Source organism: Peromyscus leucopus, chromosome 1, assembly GCF_004664715.2.
Source record: "Peromyscus leucopus breed LL Stock chromosome 1, UCI_PerLeu_2.1, whole genome shotgun sequence".
Classification (NCBI taxonomy): Eukaryota; Metazoa; Chordata; class Mammalia; order Rodentia; family Cricetidae; genus Peromyscus; species Peromyscus leucopus.
The window spans coordinates 132,074,052-132,096,224 of NC_051063.1; the positions used below are offsets into that span (position 1 = coordinate 132,074,052).

General features: G+C 38.9%; 2 protein-coding genes across 2 annotated transcripts; both read right to left on the bottom strand.

Annotated features, from left to right (window-relative positions):
- Positions 1–1,342: 1,342 nt before the first annotated feature.
- Positions 1,343–9,765, bottom strand: LOC114682547 (zinc finger CCHC domain-containing protein 3-like). Its single transcript, XM_028856468.2, is given in 2 exon segments — positions 1,343–5,019; positions 5,022–9,765. Coding segments are annotated over 2 exon segments (1,227 nt in total). The 5' UTR covers positions 5,950–9,765; the 3' UTR covers positions 1,343–4,720.
- A 7,687-nt stretch (positions 9,766–17,452) lies between these two features.
- LOC114682549 (zinc finger CCHC domain-containing protein 3-like) lies at positions 17,453–21,958 on the bottom strand. The gene has a single exon (XM_037198303.1). It carries the CDS (start codon positions 19,481–19,483, stop codon positions 18,251–18,253), a length of 1,233 nt encoding a protein of 410 aa, XP_037054198.1. The 5' UTR covers positions 19,484–21,958; the 3' UTR covers positions 17,453–18,250.
- Positions 21,959–22,173: the final 215 nt, after the last annotated feature.

Sequence of the window (22,173 nt, forward strand, 5' to 3'; positions counted from 1 at the left end):
AGAGAAATTCAGAATGTGAGTTTTTAGACACATGATAAGGCATTCACAGGTACTAAACATATGAAAATACCAGATACAAAAAGAGAGAAATTTGGGCTCATAATTACTCTCAACGGAAGCATGTAATACCTGACTATCACTAGAAATAAATAACTGATTTCTAACAAAGTTCATGTCTCACCTGACATCAAAGAGAGAAATGGGCAGACCAGGAGAAAAAGTCATGACCAATATTACCTATGTGTCAAAAGTAATTGACCATGTCCACCAACATTTGAAAGTTGTACCTCTGAGTACCTAAATGGCAGAAGAATTATAAGAAGTAAATTTCACGTGTTATTCTTTATTGTCCACCCGGAAACTCTAGTAACAGAAAGGCTAATGTCTGGGATAATTACTGCTTGATAATTTCAGTGAATCTAAGTAATTGATTAAAGTGACAATACCATAGCCATTCCCATAGTGGATCTCCCTGGGATAGAAAAGAGCAGAACTCTCTTTTCCTGTCCTGGTTAGTAAGGCTTGAATTGGATTATTTCCCTTGCTTATAGTGCAGCACTTTTCGACTTAGACTGGGATGTCACATCTTTAAAGAGAAACTGTATCTTCAGAAGCAGGATCCTACTTGCTCCACAGGTGACAGGAACAGGGGACTCAAAGCTGTGCTCCTGGAAATTGAACAATCCTGACTTTGCTAAACTGCATGGCCTCTCTCTCCTGTATATGTTAGGAGCAGTCTTCCTTTTCTGGGCCAATATAGAGTCGGGCTTTGGTTATACCCAGGACCAACTGTGTATTGGACTATATAGCCTGAGCCTGACTGGTAAAAAGCCACACCTTGGACACTTTTATTAACAATCCTCGCCACTGATTGAAGGACTGTGTGCATTCAAATTGAGCCAGGATAAGAACACTTAAGGACAATGATCACAGTTCCAGCTAAGGAGGCAAATCTTGTGGTAACCTTGGAGACTCCATCAGAGTTGCTGATTCATTTTTTCCTCACTCCCACTGAAATGTCCGTGTGCTGCCACTGAAGCAGCGAAATTGAAAGTGCGCAGGAGAAAAAAATATGCAATTTACTCTGGTCTCTGACTCCAATTATCAGAAAAAAATAGCAGAAAACAGAAAAACAGCCTGTGCAAACTAGGGCATTGTTCGTTGCTTGGGTCAAATTTCTGGCTACATACAAGCAACCCTCCCTTTCTGCTTGCTGCTGGCTGATTGTGATTCTGTGCTGCGGTTTGTAGCTTGCTGCTGACAGTTTCCAATATGTAATGCCATTTCTTCCATTGCATTGAGAGATTCTTGAATTAAGCCATTCATATATATATATATGAATGATCAAAATAAGATGCTACTTTTGTAAAGAGTAATGGTACATTTAGCCATGTTCTGAACATAGGCATTTTGGTTATGCTATCTTACTGTGTTGTAATGATTATGTAATATTCTGAGGTCTTTGTATTATAGCATAATATTCATAATCCTTATATACTATTTACACTTTCTCCTGTGTATGTATGCATTTATATGTGGTTCCATATATATCTGCATGCATGAAGCATTCATTTTGGATTCAAACTCCCATACATTCTCACAAAATACTTTGCTCATTATTCATATACAAATATAGATATTTTGAAAATATTAAAAAAAATCTTTGCATTTCTTCTAGCAGAATTCTGCTTTAATCAGTATTATTAGTACTCTGTCCTTAGTTCATGTAGTTACTTTCTTTTGGGTGACATCAGAGTTCAGGGAAAGCCCTGTTTTTCTTTTCTATGGAGCCATCAATTAGAACATGGACAGACACTCGAAACTAGCATGCATGGGAAATTCTGTCTTTCCCTCTTCATCAGCACATTAACTATTATAGGCCACTCTAACAATATTTGTTTAATGATATTCTTCAGAAGGTAGTAGAACATTGGTTTGCTTCATAAAGAAACAATTTTGTATACAACCTAACCTGATACAAGGGTGCTAAAAAAATCCATCAAATATCACTTGCATGCATAGGAGTATTGCCAATGTTAGATTGACATTGTGTTTCACACAAGAGGAGAATTTGCCAAACATGTTACCCAAGCTCCATGATATTACTCACACGACATATGCCTCCTGTTTTTCTTTGGATGTTGTTGTCTGTATGCCTGATTTTTCATACGTGTGTATATATATTCTGGAATTAGAAAGCAGGGAATCATCTTTCCAAGCAGTCAGATGCTAATGGACTCTTCTACTAGGCTTTTCTTATTAGAAGCAATTAAGCATTATATAACATAGGGGATAATTGTCAAAAGCACACAGATTTTCTCTAATTTAAGCATCTACTCATCAGTCATCTTTCCATTATGAATTGGTGCTTGTACTCACTCAGTTTCAAATTTTATTTTGCAATGCTTAAATAAAACCTAAGCATAAATCAGTGCATCTGTTTTTTTTTAATCACAACATATACTAAAAGTGAAAAAAATATTGAGGAATCTCCTGTAAAGATAACTTCTAAATTCCTTTAAATTACACTTGATCATCGTTCTTATTGAACATTTGTTTTTAAACTAATTTTTACATTGTTTTGTTCTTTGAAACAGTCTCGTGAACAATTAATATAGATATTACTTTACTCAACATCATCATGTGCTGTTCATATCGAAATCACAGCTAACACAATGAAAAATATCATGGGAGAATTGGTGATTGTATCACCACCATCAAATGTAAAATCTTGTCAGGACTTAGCATATCTTGGGTATTAAATCGTTGTTTCCCACAGACATGATTGAATATTTAAAATTTTTAGATTAAAAGAAACATATATCATTAAAATGAGAAAAAATAATTCCCACTGAATTAACCTATCCTGATACATAAGGCTAAGAAATATTGAACCCAGAGGTACTCCTTCATTGGAAAAATCTCTGAAGGCATATCATTTCAAACACTTTTCTCTGAATCTATCCTTATACTCACAGTAAACTTGAGTTGTAAATCTCAAAAAAGACATCATTTTACAGAACTATTACAAAATTCCACACCTGCAGAAACTCCTGTGAATTTAGAATGTCATGTCTAGGGCCACGTGATAAATCCACACAACTCAACATTTTTCATGGGCAAAAAAAGATAAATATTTATTGAGAACAATTCTGAGCAACTGGTTTTACATTCTAAGCCACAAGAAAATAGCAAAACTGCAAAGAGAAGACCAAAACTGAAAATAGCAGCTTACTGTCTTTCACTTTAACTTGATAACACATAGTTGACCCAGGCCCTCACTCTTGGCCTGTTTCCCCAAGAACGTTTTCCAGTTTACAGATCACTCATGCTTCTGGGTTAAAACCACCTTTCTTCTGAGCATCAGAGGTCCAAAGTTTCAGAAGAGCTCTCTCTCTAACTTCTCTGGGGTTCCTAGTAGATGAGGCAGAGGTGTAAATGTAAAAGTCTGGCAAGTTTCTTTCCCAAGGGGAACCATTTCTCAATGCTGACAGTGACAGTGGAACATTGAAGATGTGGCACTCACTCCAAGGACTGAGGGACGCATGCAGCCTGCAGTGTGTCCACTGGTCCTTTCCCTAGGTCCCTTACTATGAAATGGCAAGACAAGCTTCTCTTTCTGCTCTTTCAGGGCATGGTGTCTCAGCTTCATGCTGGGACCATCAGCCTGGAGAGAGACTTTCATGGCCCTCCATTGTCAAGGAGACTGTTGTGAAGTGTGAGAGGTAGTGGGATGAGCACCAGGCAAGGGGGCAGTGGACTCTACTATGGACAGTCTGAGGCACCACACCGCGGTTTACTTTGACCCAGTCATTTCACTTCAGATTATTTCATCTGCTGGAAAACCAAGGGGTTAATTTAAAATATCCTTAGGGAGGCAGAGTTGAGAGGATCACAGTCAGTTTGAAGGCAGCCTGGTCCAGGAATGCAAACAAGTCAGGGCTACACAGTAAGACCCTGTCTCAAATCAATACACAAAACAAAAGCAAGCTCCCCCAAAGAAAATCTAACAAAAAACACCTCTTGGTTCTTTCCTAGAAGAACTGCCTAGGTTCCAAGCTTCTACAGAAATAAGGCTTCTGAGCCACAAGGAGCTGTCACAAGGGAGATAGGTTTAAATGCTTCAGGAGGCCCTTGGCCACCTTTCAGAGCTTATTAGGATTACACACTTCCAGCAACACTGTTTTCACAAATTTTCATATCACATAGAAGCCACAAATGGAAAGAGCCCAGCAGAGAGCTGCACAAGGTAGGCACTCTAGACAGCTAGTCGACAACATTTTCGATTCAATAAACACTTAGGTGAATGCCTATTCCGCTCTGGGCCCTGTACCCAGGCAAGAGGCATAAAATGAGCAAGGCAGCCCAAAGGGCAAACATCTTCTGATGAGACTTGGATGAAGAGGGAGTTAGCAAATAGTACATAGGCAGACAGGGTGTTGAAGAAGAAAGTACCAAAACTAATGTAAAACGGAAGAAAAAAGGTGGTGGTGGGGGAGGACAGAAATATATCTGCACACTACAGTTCTGAAGAGTTCTTTTTAAACAGCCTGAAAAGGAGCACACGTGGTTTTAAAAGGCATAGAGAGAATGTCTCTGTTAAGTTTTAGGAATAATCTCCGTCGAAAAAGAGAAAAATGGTCTTAAAAAAAAAAAAAAGGTTTTGGCACTTGAGAAGGGTAAGATGGCTGTGTGTTCACCCCGGCTGGCAGACACACATTCAGTGTCCAGCCATGCCTGTGAGGTGATCTGCCACGGAATTTTGAGCTGCTTTGGGACACTGGGCAAACACGTGTCCTCTCTTGCCACAGAGGTTGCACATGATGATCTTCCGGCAGTAAGGGCTCTTGTGGCCCTCTTCTCCACACCTGTAACACATCTCCTGCGTGCAGGTGCCGGTCATGTGGTTCGGAGAACCACATTTGAAGCACGTCTTGGGCTGCCCCTTGTACCAACTGTAGCCCCTCTCTGTTCCCATGAAAAAGGCCCCAGGCAGGTGCTTCAGCCCGCCCTCCCCCGGCGCAGCTCAATCTCACACTTGTACTCCCCAGTCCAGATCCCAAACCTGTCAGTCACTTTCATTGGCAAGGCCAGCACTTCGCAGTGGCGCTTGAGCCAGGTCACGATATCCTCCACATCCACGGTCTCATTCTGGAAGAGGATGAAGAGGGTCTTCAAGCTGGACTTGCTCCGCCCCAGCACGACAAAGTTCTCCCAGCAGTCGTCCAGCTCCCGCTTTTCCTCATAGATGCGGAGAAACAGGGCAAGCTTGTCTGCAGATCTGAAGCTCACATCGAACTCGCGGCTGCCAGGGATCTGGATGACAGCATAGATGTCCCCAGGATCCATGCCAATGGAGCGCAGGATGAGCGCGCCCACCACGAAATCCCGGGTCGGACAGGCACTCTCTTCTCCCTGGAAACAGATACGCACAAGGAAGCGGCTCTTACCAGGCCTGGCGGCTGGAGGCTCATCCTGCAGTGGTCGCCCTGCAGTTGCGTCTTTGGTCGCACCGGGCCTGGCGGGGGACGCCATGGCCGCCTCTGCCGCTGCCGCCGCTGCCGCCGCTGCCGCCGCCACCTGGGCCATCCTTCTCTGATTCGCGTCTCCGGCTCCCTGCATCCTGAAAGCTTCTGCCGCGTAGCCCGCAGGGTCTCTTCTGTAGCCCCTCGGGTCCCCGCGGCCGGCAGGTGGGAAGTTGCCGGGGTTCGGAGCGGCCAGGCCCGCGGGGCTGCCCAGCCTGACAACCGCACCTCTGCCCCTTCCTTCTCCCCGCCAAGGCTCACGAAAGTCGTGCTTCTTCTCCGCCAGGTTCCTTACTACCTGCGCCCAGCCCATCTTCTCTCCTGTGCCCTGGGCTTCCTCTGCCTGGGCCATAGGCTGCGCGGGGAGCAGCATCTGCAGGCGGCCCCGCTGCAGATCTTCCTCTGCTCTGCCACCTGTCGCCATCTTGCCTCTTAAGCAGATGAATATCTGGGATTTTTTTTTAAACTAATTTTTACATTCTATGTGCTTAGAAATAGTCCCCTGGACCATTAATATAGTTATTATTTTACTCATCATCATCATCATGATGGACTGTTCATATAAAATCACAGCTTACCCAACTGAATACATCAAGTCAGACTTGATTGTACCACTGCATTCAAATATAAAGCTTACCAGGACTTAGAATATCCTAGGGCATTATATCCTTGTTTCCCTCAGACATGACTGAATATTCCATTTTTTTTTATCAAAAGTATCATATATCATTTAAATGAAGAAAAATAATTCCCAAAGTATTAGCCTGGTGTGATACATAAAGGCTAAGAATTAGTGAACCCAGAGGCACTCCTTTGGCAACATCTCTGAAGGCATGCCATTTGAACAGTTTTCTATATATCCCATACCCACAGGCAACTTCAGTTTTAACTCTTCAAAAAGACATCATTTTACAGCATTAGTACTAAATTCCATACCTGGACATATTGCTATGTACTTACAATGTCATGTCTACAGCCATCTGATAATTCCACACAACTCAACATATTTTCTGGGCAAAGTAAGTGTGTTACTTAATGCTAAGATACAATTCATGATCCTAAGGAACAGGATTCCTCCAGCAGAAAAATTGTCTTCTAAGAAGGATAGCAAATTTCAAACCCCAATGTTTAGAAAATATGAATACCAACCAAAAATATATTTCAAGGTAAAGAAGCAACCAAACAAGGGTAGCAGCATGACAACACATATCTGCATGCCAGTGTGTAGTGGAAATTCGCTAGGCTTGACACACTAAGCATAAAAGCTGAGAAGAAAAGATGGATGCTAAGATAGATAGACACAGGTTATTTTAAAATGTCATTGTGAGGCCTTTCAATTCCAAAGGTCAAAAATAAAAATATGCATTAATTATCACCACATTCTCTACAATGCATCATTTAGTTCTGACTATATTTGTGTATGTATGAAAAAATATAAATTCACTAAGAAGTAGTGTTTCTTTTGGAATATCCTGGAGCGGACATGGTGCTTCAGGAGGAAAAATAAAGAAGAGTGGAATTATATAAATACAGTACACATGTGAGAAATGCTCATCTATATCAAGATGCATACACATGTATGCATATGTATTTTGATACATACATATATATTTCTACCTCGAAATGTGTGTCAGAAGGAGGCATATATACATATACATACAAAACCATTTATATATATAAAAGTAATTGATATGGTTCAACACATATAATGGAGATATTGTGAAAACAGCACATCTTAGACCAAGAAAGGGAATCAGAGTTTTCTCTCAGGTGTCAGTAAGGAGTTATTTAGTTATCTTCTTGGTCAAGGAAGGGGGCTCCCATAGTGCCCCACCAGTGATTCACAACCATTTCCAATTCAGGGTCACATCTCCTAATATGATGGTGATAAGCTATTATTGAATTTCCTACACACTTTATTCATCACTGTGCAGATATTCACATTGTACCTCATTAGAAGCTTCAGTGGGAATGACTATATGTGATAGGAATGAAAACAGCATATACCTGTAGCATGATCAAAATGCCTCATACTCTTTAGCTACATGCCAAAAAAAAACAAACAAACAAAAAAAAAAACAAAAAAAAACAGTACATGTAGAGAAGTCTCCTCTTTTCCTACTTTTGCCATAGTGCCTATTTATAATAGGAGTAATCAATTACTTGCAAAGTGATAAGCTATTATTGAAGATCCTACATACTTAGTTCATCATAGAACAGATATCCACAGGGTACCTCATAAGAAGCTTCAGTGGGTATGACTACATGGAATATAAATGAAAAAAAAAACTACTCTGATATAACTACAGGAAGATCAAAATGTCACATGCTCATGAGCTACATGCCACAAAATAGCACTTATAGAGTAGTCATCTCCTTTTTCTCTCTTTTGTCATAGTGGTCTATTTATAATAGGAGTAATCAATTACTTCCAAGGATTATGATTAATTCCATGAGGTGAATAAATGCCCAACACTCATAAAAGGACCAAGAACCTGAGGCTAAAATTGTCTGAGAACTATAAAAATTATTTCTTTCATTGCACTCGAGTCAAATTGAAATAAAGTGAGTTCTGAAGACATAGTGAAAGCTAATAGATCTGGTAAAATCATGACCATCATCAGAGAAATTTCATCTCGTATCGATAGGGAATTAACACAATGATATTCAAGAGACTCTTTATATAGACCCTTAGTGGCTTTGGATAACTATGTTATGATGTTCAATGCTTTTTTAATATGGCTTAACTAAAGCCTCCTGTATCTGTGTTGAAAAAGTACCAAAAATATTCTAAAAGATTCAGCACTGGGGGATCATTCCTTTATGACCATATTTCACAATCTCAACTTTCCTGTCTGTCAGAGAAATTCAGAATGTGAGTTTTCAGACACAAGATAAGGTGTTCACAGGTAGTAAACTTATGAACATAGCAGATACAAGAAAAAAGAAATCTGGGTTCTTAATAACTTTCAATGGAACAATGTCTCGGAGGAATACCTGACACTAGAAATAAATAACTGATTTCCAACAAAGTTCATGCCTTGTCTGATGTCATAGAGAAGAATGGGCTAAGCAGGAAAAAAAAAGTCATGACCAAGATTTCCTATGTGTCAAAAGGAATTGACAATTCCCACCAACATTCGAAAGTTGTTCCTCTGAGTCCCTAAATGGCAAAAGGAATATAAGATGTAAATTTCATGTGCTATTGTTTATTGTCCACCCAGAGACTCTAGTAACAGAAAGGCTAGTGTCCGGAAAAGTTATTGCTTGATACTTTCAGCGACTCTCAGTAACTGGACAATACCATAGCTATTCCCACAGTGGATATCCTTACAATTGGAAAGAGCAGAACTCTCTTTTCCTGTCCCAGTTAGTAAAGCCTACATTGGATTATCTTCCCTGCTTATACCGCAACACTTTTCGACTGAGACTTGGATGTCACATCTTTAAGGAGAAGCTGTAGCTTCAGAAACAGGACCCTACTGGCTGCACAAGTGACAGGAGCAGGAGACTCAGAGCTGTGATCCTGGGAATCAAACAATTATGACTTTGCTAAACTGAATGGGATCTGTGTCCTGTAGATGTTAGGTGCAGTCTCATTTCTGGGCCAATAATGAGTCAGGCTTTGGATCAACTTTGTCCTGTGCTATAGCCTGAGCCTGACTGGTAAGAAGACAGACCTTGGACACTTTCCTTAATACTCCTTGCCACTGATTGAAGGACTGGGTGCATTCAAATTGAGCCCAGGATAAGAACCAATAAGGACAATTATCTCAGTTCCACCAAAGTTGAGATGCTGATTCATTTCTCCCTCACTCCCACTTAAATGTCCGTGTGCTGCCACTGAAGCAACGAAATTGAAAGTGCACAAGAGCAAAAACATGCAGTTTACTCTGGTCTCTGCCTCCAATTATCAGAAACAAACAAACAAACAAACAAAAAACCAAATAACAGTTAAGAAAAAAAAAAAAAAAACAGCCCATGCCAAATAGGAAGTAATCATGTATCAGTTGCTTGGGCCAAATTCCTGGCTATATACTAGCAACCCTCCCTTTCTGGCTGCTGCTGGCTGATTGTGATACTGTGTTGTGGATTGCAGCTTGCTGTTGACAGTTTCAGATCTGTCATGTCATTTCCTCTACTGCAATGATAGATTCTTGAGTTAAACCATTCCAATAATTCACACACACACACACACAAAGTACGTGTGTGTGTGTGTGTGTGTGTGTGTGTGTGTGTGTGTGTGCAAGTATGACATAAACAAGATGCTACTTGCTGTGGGGTGTTCTTTATGTTCAATGTGTTGCTCTCATTGGTTAAAAAATAAAACCTGATTGGCCAGTACCAGACAAAAAGTATAGACGGGACAAGGAGAGAGGAGAATTCTGGAAAGTGAAAGGCTGAGGTACAGAGACGCTGTCACCCACTGACATGAGAAGATGTTAAGTTACCGGTAAGCCACAAGCCACATTGCAACTTATAGACTAATAAAAATGGGTTAATATAAGATACAAAAACTAGATAACAAAAAGCCTGCCATGGCCATACAATTTGTAAAAAATATAAGTGTCTGTGTGTTTATTTTATAAATGATCTATGAGACTTCAGGGCTTGACAGGACCTTGAGAAAAAAACTCCAACTACAGCTAGTTTTGTAAATAGTAATGGTATATTTAGCCATTTTCCAAACATAGGCAATTTGTATATGCTATCTTACTGTGACCTATATTATTATGTAATATTTTGAGATTTTTTGTATTATAGTGTAATATTCATAATCTTTATGTTCTTTTTACACTAACTCCTTAGTGTGTATGCATTTATATGTGGTTTCACATATGTCTGCATGCATGTAGCATTCATTTTGGATTCAAAGTCCCATAAATATTCACAAAATACTCCATACACAAATAGAGATATTTTGAAAGTGCTCAAAAATTCTTTGCATTTCCTCTAGTAGAATTCTTCTTTAATAATCATTATCAGTATTCTGTCCTTAGTTCATATAATTACTATTTTTTGGGTGACATTTGAGTTCAGAGAAAACCCTCTGTTTTATGTGTTGCCTTCGATTAGAACATGGACAGACTCTCAAAACTAGCATACTTGCGAAATTCTACCTTTTCCTCTTCATCAGCTCATTAAATATTATAGGCCACTCTGACAATATTTGTTTAATGATATTCTTCAGAATGTAGTAGAATATTGATTTGATTCATAATGAAATAATTATGTATGCACGCAAAGCTAATACAAGGGTGCTAAAAGGTCCATCAAATATTAGTTCCATGCACAGGTGTATTAGCATTGTCGGTTTGACAAAACTTTTCACACAAGTAAAGAATTTGCCAAACATGTTACCCAAGCTGGCCAGGAAAACTCCATGAGATTACTCATACTGCATGTGCTCATGTCCTGTGATTGGATGGTGATGCCTCTATGCCTGATTTTTCATATATGTATTCTGGAATTAGAACCCAAGTAATTATATTTGCTAGGAGCCAGTTTGCTTGTGGAGTCTGCTACTGGGCTTTGCTTATTAGAAACAAGTAAACAAAATATAACATAAGGGATATTTGTCAGAGAACACACAGATGTTTCCTAATGTAAGCAACTACTCGACATGTTTCCATATCTATGAATTTGTGCTTGCACTCACTCACTTACAACACTTGATTTCAGAATGCTTAAATAAAACCTAAGCATATATCAAGTTTATATGCTGTTTTGTTTTCTTTTTTTTTAAATCACAACACATACTGAATGTGAACAATGTTGAGGAGTCTCTTGTAAGTAAAACCTCAGAATTCTATTAAAATACATTTTGTCATCATTCTTCTTCAAAATAAGATAGTTATAACTAGTTTTCTACATTGTTATATTCTTAACCATCAATATAGCTATTATTTTACTCATCTTCATCATGTGCTGTTTGTAAACAAAATCACAGATAACACAACTGAAAATATCAAGGCTGACTTGATGATTGTACCACCTCCATCAAATGAAAAATCTTACCAGGACTTAGCATAGCTTATTGAATTATATCCTTGTTTCTCAGAGACATGACTGAATATTTCAATCTTTTTTGATTAAAAGAAACATATATCATTTAAATGAGAAAAAATAATTTCCAATATATTAATCTAGCCTGATACATAAGGCTAAGAAATAATGGACTCAGATGAAGTACTTCTTTGGTAACATCTCTGAAGTCATTTCTTTTCTAACTGTTTTCTATATATGTATCCTTATAGACACAAGCAACTTTAGTTGTAACTCTCCAGAATTATTTTTTGACATAATTTTACAGCACTATTACAAAATTCCACACCTGCACAAACTACTATGTACTTACAATGTCATTTCTATGGCCACATGATGAATCCATACAACTCAACATTTTTCCTGAACTCAGAAAATATGGTACTCAATGTTAAAAAAAAAAGTCATAATCCTAAGGAACAGGATTCCTTCTGTAGGAAAAGTGTCTTCTAAGAAGGATGTTGAATTTTAAAAACCCTTATATTTAGAAAATATGAACACCAACCGAAAATATAATCCAAATAAAGAAACAACCAAACAAGAGTGGCAGCATGACAACACATGTCATCATGCCAGCACATATTGGAAATTCTCTGGACTCTACACACTAAGCAGAAAAGCTAAGGAGAAAAGATGGATGCTAAGTCAGATAGAAGCAGGTTTTATAACAATGACATTGTGAGGCCTTTCAATTCCAGAAGGTTAAAAATAAAAATGTTCATTTATCATCACCAAAGTCTCAACAAAGCATCATTTATGTCTGACTATATTTGTGTATGTGTGAAAAAATAAATTCTCTAAGAAGTAGTATTTCTTTTGGAATATGAGTTAGCTGACATGGTAATGCAATAGGAAAAAGAAAGAAGAGTAGAATTATATAAAGTACACATGTGAAAAATGCTCAACTACATCAAAGATGCATACACATGTATGCATAAATATTTAGATACATACATCTATATTTATACCTCTAAATGTGTGTCAGAAGTAGGCATATTTACATACATATACAAATACATTTATACTTACATGAAAGTAATTGACATGGTTCAACACATATCGGGGAGATATTGTGAAAATTGCACACTTTATACTATGAAGGAGTTTCTGAGTTTCTCAGGAGTTATTTGGTTAACATTATGATCAAGATATCTCCCATAGTTCCCACTGGTGATTCACAAACCATTTCCAAACCAGGGTTAGACCTTCTAATATGATGGTGATAAGCTATTACTGAAGATCCTACATACTTAATTCATCATAGAACAGATATCCTCATAAGAAACTTCAATGGATATGACTGCATGGAATAAGAATGAATAAAACTACTCTGATATAACTCCACCAAGAACAAAATGTCACATGCTCATGAGCTACATGCCATAAAACAGCATATGTTGAGTAGTTCTCTAATTTTTTTTTCTAATTTTACTATCGTGGCCTATACTTGATAGAAGTAATCAATTACTTGCAAGGATTGTAATTAATTTCACAAGGTGAATAAATATCCTATACTACTAAAAGAACCAAGAAACTGAGACTAGAATTGTCAGAAAACAATAACCATTATTTGCCTCATTCAACTGGAGTCAAGTTGAAATAAAACAATCCTGAAGACATAGTGATAAGCTAATAGATCTGGATATCACTTGACCCACCTCTTAGATATTTATTTTCATATTAATAGGGAATTAACACAATGACACGCAGGGGACTCTTTCTATAGATTGATTATTAGAGGCTTTGGGTAACTATGTTCTGATGTTTAATGCTTTTTTCATATAGCTAAACTAATGTCACACATATCTGTGTTGAGAAGGCACCCGAAAGATTCTAACAGATTCAGAGCTGGGGCTGTTCCTTAATGACTATGTTTTCCTGTCTCAACTCTCCTATCCCTCATTGAAGTTCAGAATGTGATAAGGCCTTCCTTCAAGTGTTCTTAACATATAGAATACCAGAAACAAGTAGAAAGAAATCTGGGCTCTTAATTACACTCAAGGGAGCATGAAATACCTCACTGTCTCAAGAAATAAATGACTTATTTCCAGCAAAGTTCATGTCTTGCCTGACATCATAGACAAAAATGGGGTGACCAGTAAAAAATTAGGTCAAAGGTTTTCTATGTGTCAAAAATAATTGACAATGCCCACCAACATTAGAAAGTTGTACTTTGAACCCCTAAATGGCAAAAGGATTATAACATGTAAATTTCATTCCAAGTAAAATTCTTTATTGTCCACCCAGAGACATTAGTGACATAAGGGCTAGTGTCTGGGACAGTCACTGCTGGATACCTTCAGCAAATCTATGTAACTGGAGAAAAGTGACAATAGCATAACTATTCTCATAGTGCATCTCCCTAGGATAGGAAAGAGCAGGGCTCTTTTTCTGTGCCAGGTGGTAAAGTCTGAAATGGATTATTTTCCTTGCTTATAATGCAATACTTTTAGACTGAGAATGGGATCTTTAAAGAGAAGATATAGCTTCAGAAGCAGGATCCTACTTGCTCCACAGGTGACAGAAGCAGGGGAGTCAGAGCTGTGCTCCTAGAAAACATACAATTCTGACTTTGCTAAACTACATGGGCTCTGTCTCCAGTAGATGTCAGGAACAATCTGTCCTTTCTGGGCCAATATAGAGTTGAGCTTTGGTTATACCCAGGACCAACTGTGTCCTGGAGTATAGCCACAGCCTGACTGGTAAGAAGCCAAAACTCTGACACTTTTGTTAGCACTCCTTGCCTGTGATTGAAAAACTGTGTGCATCAAATTGAGCCAGGAATAATAATCCTTAAGGACAATAATCACAGCTCCAGCAAAGGAGGCAAATTCTGTGGTTACCTTGGAGACTCCATCAGAGAAGCTGTTTCATTTCTCCCTCCCACCTAAATGTCCGTGTGCTGCCACTGAAGCAGCGAAATTGAAAGTGCGCAAGAGAAAAAAAAACATGCAATTTGCTCTGGGCTCCGACTCCAATTATTAAAAAAAAAAGCCTGTGACAAATAGGAGGTAATCATGTATTCTTTGTTTGAGTCAAATTCTTGGCTACATACATGCAACCCTGCCTTTCTTCCAGCTGCTGATTGTGATTCTTTGCTGAGGATTTCAGCTTGCTGCAGACAGTTTCTGATATGTCATGTCATTTCCTCTACTGCAATTATAGATTCTTGAATTTTGCCACTCTAATAAATACATTTCTGATATACATTATATATATATATGTATATATGTATATATACATACAAGAATGACAAAAATAAGGTGCTAATTTTGTAAATAGTAATGGTACATTTAGCCATTTAATGAACATAGACAGTTTAGATATGCTATCTTACTCTGTCCTCATGATTATGTAGTATTTTGAGATTTTTATATTATAGTGTAATATTCATAATAATTATACTTTTTATAATTTCTCCTTTCTATGTGTGCATTTATGTGTGTTTCTACATATGTCTGCATGAATGTAGCATTCATTTGGATTCAAAGTTCTGTGAATACTCACAAAATACTTTGCTCATTATTCCTATACAAATATAGATATTTTGAAAATATTCAAAAATTCTTTGCATTTCCCCCAGTAGAATTCTGCTGTAAACATTATTATCAGTATTCTGTCCATAGATCATATAGTTACTCTCTTTTGAATGATATCTGACATCCGGGAAAGCCCCTGTGTTTTCTTTTCTGTGGGGCCATCAATTAGAACATGAACAGACTCTCAAAGCTCTCATACATGCGAAATTCTGCCTTTCCATTATCATCACCACATTAAATAGTATAGGCTACTCTGACAATATTTGTTTAATGATCTTTCTTCAGTATGTAGCAGAACATAGGTTTGCTTCATAAAGAAACAATTTCGCATGCATACTCAGCTGATACAATGGTGCTAAGAATTCCATCAAATATCAGTTGCATGCACAGGAGAACTACCAATGTTAGAATGACATGGTGTTTCACACGGGGAGAATTTGCCAAACATCTTAAACAAACTGGCCAGGAAAACTTCATGATATTACTCACATGACATATGCCCTATGTCATTGAGATGGTGATGCCTGGATGCTTGACTTTTCATGTATATAATATAAATATATATATTCATATATATATATAATATAAATATTTATATATAATATATATATATGTATATACATAAAATCTGGAATTAGATACAAGGTGCCAGATTGCGGATGGACTTTTCTACCGGGCTTTTTTATTAGAAGCAAATAAGCGAAAACAATGTAAGAGATATTTGTCAAAGAATACCCACATGTTCCCTAATATAGGCATTAATTCCATATCTTTCCCTACCTATGAATCGGTGCTTGTACCAGCTCAGTTTCAACACTGAATTTCAGAATGCTTAAATAAAACATAAGCAAAAATCAAGTGTCTTTTTTTATCACAATATATACTAAAAGTGATCAATTCTGAGGAGTATATTGTAAATAAAATTTCAAAATTCCACTAAATAGCAGTCTATAATCATTCTTCTTGAAAATCTATTTGCTAAATTAATTTTTATATTGTTTTGCAGTTAGAAATAGTCCCCTGAACTATTAATATAGCTATTATTTTACTCATCATAATCATGCGCTGTTCATAAAGAAATCACAGCTAAGACAATGAAAAACATCCTAGTGGACAGGTTGATTGCAACACTGCCTTCAAATGTAAAAACTTGTCAGGACAGAGAATATCCTTGGTTATTATAACCTTGTTTCCCTCAGACATGACTGAATATTTCAGTTTTTTTTAGATTAAAAGAAACATATATCATTGAAATGAGGAAAAATAATTCCCAGTGTATTAACCTAGCCAGATACATAAGGCTAAGAAATATTGAACCCAGATGCACTCCTTCTTTGGCAAAATCTCTGAAGGCATGTCATTTCAAAGAGGTTTCTCTGTATCTATTCTTATACTCACAGAAAACTTGAGTTTTAAGACTCCAAAAAAGACATTACTTTATAGCACTATTACAAAATTCCACACCTGCAGAAACTCCTGTGAATTTAGAATGTCATGTCTAGGGCCACGTGATAAATCCACACAACTCAACATTTTTCTTGGGCAAAAAAGTTAAATATTTATTTATAACAATTCTGAGCAACTGGTTTTACATTCTAAGCCACAAGAAAATAGCAAAACTGCAAAGAGAAGACCAAAACTGAAAATAGCAGCTTACTGTCTTTCACTTTAACTTGATAAAACTTAGTTGACCCAGGCCCTCTCTCTTGGCCTGTTTCCCCAAGAACATTTTCCAGTTTACAGATCACTCATGATTCTGGGTTAAAACCACCTTTCTTCTGAGCATCAGAGGTCCAAGTTTTCAGATGAGCTCTCTCTCTAACTTCTCTGGGGTTTCTAGTAGATGAGGCAGAGGTGTAAATGTAAAAGTCTGGCAAGTTTCTTTCCCGAGGGGAACCATTTCTCAATGCTGACAGTGACAGTGGAACATTGAAGATGTGGCACTCACTCCAAGGACTGAGGGACGCATGCAGCCTGCAGTGTGTCCACTGGTCCTTTCCCTAGGTCCCTTACTATGAAATGGCAAGACAAGCTTCTCTTTCTGCTCTTTCAGGGCATGGTGTCTCAGCTTCATGCTGGGACCATCAGCCTGGAGAGAGACTTTCATGGACCTCCATTGTCAAGGAGACTGTTGTGAATTGTGAGAGGTAGTGGGATGAGCACCAGGCATGGGGCAGTGGACTCTACTGTGGACAGTCTGAGGCACCACACCGCTGTTTACTTTGACCCAGTCATTTCACTTCAGATTATTTCATCTGCTGGAAAACCAAGGGGTTAATTTAAAATATCCTTAGGGAGGCAGAGATGAGAGGATCACAGTCAGTTTGAAGGCAGCCTGGTCCAGGGATGCAAACAAGTCAGGGCTACACAGTAAGACCCTGTCTCAAATCAATACACAAAACAAAAGCAAGCTCCCCCAAAGAAAATCTAACAAAAAACACCTCTTGGTTCTTTCCTAGAAGAACTGCCTAGGTTCCAAGCTTCTACAGAAATAAGGCTTCTGAGCCACAAGGAGTTGTCACAAGGGAGATAGGTTTAAATGCTTCAGGAGGCCCTTGGCCACCTTTCAGAGCTTATTAGGATTACACACTTCCAGCAACACTGTTTTCACAAATTTTCATATCACATAGAAGCCACAAATGGAAAGAGCCCAGCAGAGAGCTGCACAAGGTAGGCACTCTAGACAGCTAGTCGACAACATTTTCGATTCAATAAACACTTAGGTGAATGCCTATTCCGCTCTGGGCCCTGTACCCAGGCAAGAGGCATAAAATGAGCAAGGCAGCCCAAAGGGCAAACATCTTCTGATGAGACTTGGATGAAGAGGGAGTTAGCAAATAGTACATAGGCAGACAGGGTGTTGAAGAAAGTACCAAAACTAATGTAAAACGGAAGAAAAAAGGTGGTGGTGGGGGAGGACAGAAATATATCTGCACACTACAGTTCTGAAGAGTTCTTTTTAAACAGCCTGAAAAGGAGCACACGTGGTTTTAAAAGGCATAGAGAGAATGTCTCTGTTAAGTTTTAGGAATAATCTCCGTCGAAAAAGAGAAAAATGGTCTTAAAAAAAAAAAAAAAAAGGTTTTGGCACTTGAGAAGGGTAAGATGGCTGTGTGTTCACCCCGGCTGGCAGACACACATTCAGTGCCCAGCCATGCCTGTGAGGTGATCTGCCACGGAATTTTGAGCTGCTTTGGGACACTGGGCAAACACGTGTCCTCTCTTGCCACAGAGGTTGCACATGATGATCTTCCGGCAGTAAGGGCTCTTGTGGCCCTCTTCTCCACACCTGTAACACATCTCCTGCGTGCAGGTGCCGGTCATGTGGTTCGGAGAACCACATTTGAAGCACGTCTTGGGCTGCCCCTTGTACCAACTGTAGCCCCTCTCTGTTCCCATGAAAAAGGCCCCAGGCAGGTGCTTCAGCCCGCCCTCCCCCCGGCGCAGCTCAATCTCACACTTGTACTCCCCAGTCCAGATCCCAAACCTGTCAGTCACTTTCATTGGCAAGGCCAGCACTTCGCAGTGGCGCTTGAGCCAGGTCACGATATCCTCCACATCCACGGTCTCATTCTGGAAGAGGATGAAGAGGGTCTTCAAGCTGGACTTGCTCCGCCCCAACACCACAAAGTTCTCCCAGCAGTCGTCCAGCTCCCGCTTTTCCTCATAGATGCGGAGAAACAGGGCAAGCTTGTCTGCAGATCTGAAGCTCACATCGAACTCGCGGCTGCCAGGGATCTGGATGACAGCATAGATGTCCCCAGGATCCATGCCAATGGAGCGCAGGATGAGCGCGCCCACCACGAAATCCCGGGTCGGACAGGCACTCTCTTCTCCCTGGAAACAGATACGCACAAGGAAGCGGCTCTTACCAGGCCTGGCGGCTGGAGGCTCATCCTGCAGTGGTCGCCCTGCAGTTGCGTCTTTGGTCGCACCGGGCCTGGCGGGGGACGCCATGGCCGCCTCTGCCGCTGCCGCCGCTGCCGCCGCTGCCGCCGCCGCCACCTGGGCCATCCTTCTCTGATTCGCGTCTCCGGCTCCCTGCATCCTGAAAGCTTCTGCCGCGTAGCCCGCAGGGTCTCTTCTGTAGCCCCTCGGGTCCCCGCGGCCGGCAGGTGGGAAGTTGCCGGGGTTCGGAGCGGCCAGGCCCGCGGGGCTGCCCAGCCTGACAACCGCACCTCTGCCCCTTCCTTCTCCCCGCCAAGGCTCACGAAAGTCGTGCTTCTTCTCCGCCAGGTTCCTTACTACCTGCGCCCAGCCCATCTTCTCTCCTGTGCCCTGGGCTTCCTCTGCCTGGGCCATAGGCTGCGCGGGGAGCAGCATCTGCAGGCGGCCCCGCTGCAGATCTTCCTCTGCTCTGCCACCTGTCGCCATCTTGCCTCTTAAGCAGATGAATATCTGGGATTTTTTTTAAACTAATTTTTACATTGTATGTGCTTAGAAATAGTCCCCTGGACCATTAATATAGTTATTATTTTACTCATCATTATCATCATGATGGACTGTTCATATAAAATCACAGCTTACCCAACTGAATACATCAAGTCAGACTTGATTGTACCACTGCATTCAAATATAAAGCTTACCAGGACTTAGAATATCCTAGGGCATTATATCCTTGTTTCTCTCAGACATGACTGAATATTTAATTTTTTTTTATCAAAAGAATCATATATCATTTAAATGAGGAAAAATAATTCCCAAAGTATTAACCTGTTCTGATACATAAAGGCTAAGAATTAGTGAACACAGAGGCACTCCTTCTTTGGCAACATCTCTGAAGGCATGCCATTTGAACAGTTTTCTATATATCCCATACCCACAGGCAACTTCAGTTTTAACTCTTCAAAAAGACATCATTTTACAGCATTAGTACTAAATTCCATACCTGGACATATTGCTATGTACTTACAATGTCATGTCTACAGCCATCTGATAATTCCACACAACTCAACATATTTTCTGGGCAAAGAAAGTGTGTTACTTAATGCTAAGATACAATTCAAGACCCTAAGGAACAGGATTCCTCCTGCAGAAAAATTGTCTTCTAAGAAGGATAGCAAATTTCAAACCCCAATGTTTAGAAAATATGAATACCAACCAAAAATATATTCCAAGGTAAAGAAGCAACCAAACAAGGGTAGCAGCATGACAACACATATCTGCATGCCAGTGTGTAGTGGAAATTTGCTAGGCTTGACACACTAAGCACAAAAGCTGAGAAGAAAAGATGGATGCTAAGATAGATAGACACAGGTTATTTTAAAATGACATTGTGAGGCCTTTCAATTCCAAAGTCAAAAATAAAAATATGCATTAATTATCACCACATTCTCTACAATGCATCATTTAATTCTGACTATATTTGTGTATGTATGAAAAAATATAAATTCACTAAGAAGTAGTGTTTCTTTTGGAATATCCTGGAGCAAACATGGTGCTTCAGGAGGAAAAGTAAAGAAGAGTGGATTTATATAAATACAATACATATGTGAGAAATGCTCATCTACATCAAAGATGCATACACATGTATGCATATGTATTTTGATATATACATATATATTTCTACTTCGAAATGTTTGTCAGAAAGAGGTGTATCTACATATACATACAAAACCATTTGTACATATATGATAGTAATTTGTATGGTTCAAATGTATCATGGAGATATTGTGAAAACTGCACATCTTAGAACAAGAAAGGGAATCAGAGTTTTCTCTCAGGTGTCAGTAAAGTGTTATTTTGTTAACTTCTTGGCCAAATGATTTTCACCAAGACACACAAGTCTAAGCATTTTAAATCCAATTGACCCACAAATTTTTTGGGGGGCCATTCATTATTTTATTCATTCTTCATCCACAAATGCAACTATAAACTTGTAGTATAAAAGAAATAATATATAAGTATGGTAATTGTCACTAATATCATTATCAAGATGGTATATTATTATACTTTCATACTTAAATATCAATTATAAAGGTCAAATGCAAGATTAAACCTCCCATAGTCCCCCACCACTGATTCACAACCATTTCCAAATCAGGGATACATTTCCTAATATGACGGTGATAAGCTATTATTGAATTTCCTACATACTTTATTCATCACAGAGCAGATAGATATTCACATTGCACCTCATTAGAAGCTTCAGTGGAAATGACTACATGTCATAGAAATGAAATCAGCATATAACTCCAGCAAGAACAAAATGCCTCACACTCATTAGCTACATGCCAAAAAACAGCACAGGTAGAGAAGTCTGCTCTTTTCCTAATTTTGTCATCATGCCTATTTATTAATAGGAGTAATCAATTACTTGTAAGGATTACGATTAATTCCATGAAGTAAATAAATGCCCTACATGCCTAAAACGACCAGGAAGCTGAGACTAGATTTGTCAGAAATCCATAAAAATTATTCTCTCCTTCCACTGGAGTAAAATTGAAATAAAATGAGTCCAGAAGTTATAGTGGTAAACTGACAGATCTGGTTATCACTTGACCCTCATCAGAGAAAATTATCTCATATTAATTGGGAATTAACACAATAATATGCAGGGGACTCTTTCCTTGAATCAATATAGGCTTTGAGGCACTATATTATGATGTTTAATGCCTTTTTCATATAGCAGAACTAAAGCTTCATATATTTGTGTTGAAAAAGTACCAGAAATATTCTAACAGATTCAGTGGTGAGATATCATTCCTTAAAGACCATGTTTTACAATCTCAACTTTCCTCTCTGTCAGAGAAATTCAGAATGTGAGTTTTCAGACACAAGATAAAGCGTTCACAGGCACTAAATATTTTCTATGTGTCAAAAGGAATTGACAATGTCCACCAACATAGAAAGTTTACCTCTGAGTCCCTAAATGGCAAAAGGATTAAAGGAAATAAATTTCATGTGCTAATGCTTATTGTCCACCCAGATACTCTAATGACAGAAATGCTAGTGTCTGGAACAGTTATTGCTTGATACTTTCAGTGACTCTAGGTAACTGGATAAAAGTGACCACACCATAGCTATTCCCACAGTGGATCTCCCTGGGATAGCAAAGACCAAGA